At 40.7% G+C, this 4,847-nt stretch overlaps 1 protein-coding gene across 1 annotated transcript; it reads right to left on the bottom strand.

Annotated features, from left to right (window-relative positions):
- Positions 1-299: 299 nt before the first annotated feature.
- Positions 300-4,284, bottom strand: LOC103633572 (protein FLX-like 2). Its single transcript, XM_035961199.1, is given in 6 exon segments — positions 300-787; positions 1,019-1,545; positions 2,603-2,684; positions 3,384-3,438; positions 3,536-3,665; positions 3,967-4,284. Coding segments are annotated over 2 exon segments (714 nt in total). The 5' UTR covers positions 1,528-1,545; positions 2,603-2,684; positions 3,384-3,438; positions 3,536-3,665; positions 3,967-4,284; the 3' UTR covers positions 300-582.
- Between the last annotated feature and the right edge of the window lie 563 nt (positions 4,285-4,847).

Here is a 4,847-nt window from a genome sequence, read left to right as displayed (position 1 = left end):
GACAGGAGCTAGTTTAATCAATATGAATAATGGACCAAACTGCTTGTTAGACTACCAGTCACGATAGAAATGAAATTGGCATAAAGCTGGACGACAGCCTCTATTCACTAATCAGTGCCTTGCTGCTCCTAGATCCTATCACTCGGTCCAGCTTCCCCTGGACCTTGCAGCAGCTACGCGGAGCTCCTGGGCAGCAAGCAGAGTTGTCGTCCAGCTTCATGTCCTTATCAACATAAAAATGAAGACATCCAAAAGAGTGTCTCGCAGTTGATTTATCTTAAGAAAAACAAAGGACAGTGTAGAAGTGGATAATAAGACATAAAACATCCATTAAAAATAAGTAGGAGTACTTCTCGAGAGAAAAAAATAAGTAGGAGTACAATAAAGACCAAATTGATAATATTCTTCTTTCAATCGTCCAATTTATACTCCTACTTAATAATGAGATATAGTAATAGCAATGTGTTCGCAAATAACTATCAGCTGCTCATCCGAAAGACAAACGCATTTGGTCTTGACTCCTGAGTTCGACTAATTTCTCTGATAGACACCAAACCCTTAGCTACGCTTTGTGACACCCACCTACCAGTTGGAGGATGCAATGCCATGCTCTATCTTTTTATAGTATGAGCCAAATGCATGATGCTTGAACACACCAGACCTCCGCTTCTCCAGCTCTGTCCGTAATCTCTGTGCTTCTATTTTTATGTTGATAAAATCACTCTCTATGGCCTGACTCTCCTCAAGAAGCTCAACTTTTGCACGTTTCTCATGCTCGTATGCCATCCTAGAAACGAATTTTAGCCATGTGGAGCATTATCAGTAGTTTAATACCTACAAACCTTGGTACATTTAGAAAGATAAACAAAGCAGAAATTATTGGTATTTTTAATTCTAAAAACATGCATGCTTTAGTAATATATATGGAGACATTTTCAAAAAAAATGTAACGAAAGCATAACATTATGGAGACATTTTCCACATCAATGCACCATGCATAAGATCACAAAACACAAACCTGGCCCTCGAAATCTCCTCTTGTATATCATGCAACCCTTCTCTTATAGCAGGTATCTGCTTGTTCTCGGATTGGATCTGCTCCAGCTCCCTGTACAATGACTGAACCTTCACAAATAGCTCTTTGCACAAAGCTTCCAACTCCATCTTTTCAGAACTTAGGACCAACACTTCTTCCTTGATAAGTTTAAGAGCATGCATATGTTCCTCTAACTTCATGCCTCCCTGGATAATATCCCTGTATTCCATTTCATTATCAACACGAAGTCTAGGAATGGTTTGTTTGGCAAGTATATGGATCTCGTCTTCAATGACAGCTAATTCTTGCCTAAGGCCCAAAATATCCTCTAGCACAAGAGTATTATTAGCAGCAATTCTACAAATCTCTTAACAACCAACTGCAAGTTCGTCCTGGAAAGGGAGCAGAGGCATGGGTCCAGGAACTCCTCCATCTAATGAATTTGAAGGGGAATTTCTATGACCATTATTGCTCCAAGGTTGCCGAGCCATGTGGTTTTCTGATGGTGCCTGCAATGGTGTGAAAGAAGAGGACCCACAACATATGAATGGATGGATATGCTTGAATAACATGGGATAAAAAAATAAAACTATCTTGAATAGTTGAAATGACATAAGTATGTGACTGTGGATCTGGATATGCAAAACTGCGTATCATTTCCAAACAAGCATGACTTCATTTCAGTACACAAAACAACATGATATGACATGGTACAAACACACCTAAGGTAAAAAGAAGTTCTGGTATTTCATAAAGCAATAAATTAAAGGATTAGCTCATTTAGCTGTTTGCCACCATAAAACAATCTATGTAATTTTATAACTTCTTCACCTTTTATTAAATAGCTCTACTGGTTTTTTCTTGTCCAAGACCAGGGCTGCAGCCCCCGCAGCCTAGGTCCTAGATACGCTACTGCTGGGCTGATGTTCTCATTGTTCTCTTATTTTGCTCTGGGTTGCTTTGTATCCATCCTTGTGTAATCACATACTGTAACTACTGCCAACACATTGTTTAGAGGGGCACAATGGGCTTGTTCTCTCTGCTTCCTTCTAAATAAATCATGTGCCCATGCACGTTCTTAAAAAAGGTGCATAATTATATATTGGTTGCACTTGTAATTCATGTGGCTTGTTGACTACTAAATAGAAATTCCACAATCATTGAAAGATTACACTAAAAAAACCTACTACATCTCACAATCTAAATCATTAAAACCTACTGCAGAGTAAAAGTTCCACAATCTTTAAAAGATTGTGCAAAAAAGGTTACAAAATTAGTGTGTGATTATCTAAATCACAAATCATGTGGTTTGGAGGTTGCACAGTAGAAATTGCACAACCGTAAAAATGTTTGCACAAAAAAGAGAAAGCAACTACACTTTAAATTAAATCAGCAGATGTTATCAGATATCAAGCTATCCAATCATGATGTCCAAATCCAATAGAGTGAACAAAAAACTTTGTCTTCTCAAAGCGAGAAATAATCTCTCCAGTTAAAGGAGAGCACAACTTCATTTCTATTCCTTCAAAGAAATTGTATTGATGTGTTTTGGAAAGCAAACCTGACCCAAGTCTTTGGTGCACTGGAAAAGTTTTTAGCATTTCAACAAAAACTTTGTCTTCTCAAAGCGAGAAATAATCTCTCCAGCCTAGGAAATGTTAATAAAAATATGAGAGTGTTAAGCTAATGATGAAGAAGAGATATGTAGGGAATGTTGTTATCAACAATTAGTACAAAAAGAATAGAAATGGCAGTCATTCGAAGAAAAAGAAATATATGGTTCAGGCATCAACTCATTCTAGTTGTAAGCTAAAATTTAACAGAATAAGCTTTGTGTAGCCACATGTAGCTTTTTAAAGTGCGGCAAGAGTTGGGTGCTAAAAAAGGCAATGAGTGGTATTATCTGCAGAAATGATCTAGCTTGCCAATCCAAATACCCAAGAAGCATTGAAAGGTAGAAACCAATAACCATTTGAATGAAATGATGGTTTGTACAAACAATATGCTTGCATACATTTAGAGCACAACTTCATTTCTATAATTTGATCCATTGGACAAGCTGTTTGACCATACAACCATGGCTCACCAATACAATATTACGATAAAATAATCTCAAAAGCTATCAAATTAATCCAAAAAAGAAATTTTGGAATTACAATGCCAACAAAATTCCACCTAAGCTGCACATTACAGTATCATCCACTGGAGTAGCAATTATTTGTAAGCAAATTCACATATATAGAAACAAACAAACCAGAAGTAATTACATTCATACTTCAATATCCTTGAGTATAATATTCACTATTCATATATGGCAAGGTAATTCTCATTAAACAAGAAGCCATACCTAATAAATCTTGAATCAGAGCTGGATTACATTCCGAAACCGCAAGAATAAGATACTGCAACTGGCTCCAAAATCATCACCAAATGAACAAACCAATTAACTGAGTCTAAAATAGGAGCCGACTAACCGAACTCAATCAAATCCATGCGTACCAGAACGAACAAGCCATTGTACAACATGCGTGTGGGCGCCAAAAATCGGAATCTCCTTCTTGGCGAAGAGAGGCTGAAAAGCTTTCCGAACGCGAGCCCCAACTTCCTTCGCACCCACTTCCTTCACCACCTGCAGAATCGCCAACCGTTGATCATTCCGCTCGGAGCTCACCCCAAGTCTACCATACGATGGACGTGAATCATAGCGCGTGATCTGCCCGATCCACGCAGCCGTTAGAGAGAAGATCGAGGGCAGGAAGATCTGATAGTGCAAGGGGGCTCATTATTGGATCCGCCAAAAGAGAGGGGCGGAAGGGGTGGATCGATTCAAAATCCAGAGGTGGTGGAATAGGGGATCGGGGGTGAGGCGGCGTCCTGATGAGGGGAGGGGAGGATAGGGAGATATGTCGGATCAGGGGATGGGGGCTCACCTTGACCTGGCCGGAGCGGCACCCCGGTCACTTTCCTCTCTCAAGTCTCAAGCATGTTGTCTCTTTGCTCTGCTGCTGCTGGTATAGCCTGGTACAGAGTTGCAACCAGTCGAGGGGGAGGGGTGGTGCGCGCGGTGGCCTGGATGCAAGGCACGACGGGGTCGGGGGAGGTGGCGAGGGGAGGATGTCGCCTTCCATGGAGAGAGCCGGGGCGAGGTTTAGGGGAGGATGTCGCCTTCCATGGAGAGTTGCAACCATGCATCTGACTGCTGAAATCGCGGTAGGAAGGAGCTGATGGCGGGTCCTAGAATCACGGCGGCGGGAGTCACGGCTGAGGGCAAGCATGGCCATCACGCCGGCGGGAGTCACGGCGGGCAACACGCGATGCGGGGGAGGGGAGGATCGCGGAGCAGAGGGGCAGAACCGTGCACCACGGGTGTGGAGTCTACACTACTGTCTTATAGAGTAGTATAGATATAGTGTATAGTATACATATATCTGTATATTAGTTAGTTGTCCATACTTTATGTGACACAAACAAACATAAGTTGTAGTTGTCGAGACAGTCACCCTTGTTCCTCATGACCACACTTCAAATCTCCACACTCCCATATTTGTACACACGCACGTGAATTTCGGACATAGCATACGCCACTTATTTACATTTTCAAAGAAAACAAAAACAATTCTGCTTCATGGTTAGTCCTTCGCCTTTTCATTTATATATGTAATTTAACTTTTTAAAAATAGATTAATTCATCTTACAAACTCATACGGTATACGATTGTAGTCGATCATCAACATCGTACGAATGTTTGTTTATTTCAGATGACTGTATTTGTGTCAACATTTTTCTGAATTTATGTAGGTAGAAACAATGT

Source organism: Zea mays, chromosome 7 (assembly GCF_902167145.1).
Source record: "Zea mays cultivar B73 chromosome 7, Zm-B73-REFERENCE-NAM-5.0, whole genome shotgun sequence".
Taxonomy (NCBI): Eukaryota; Viridiplantae; Streptophyta; class Magnoliopsida; order Poales; family Poaceae; genus Zea; species Zea mays.
This window is presented reverse-complemented; position numbering and strand designations above follow the sequence as displayed.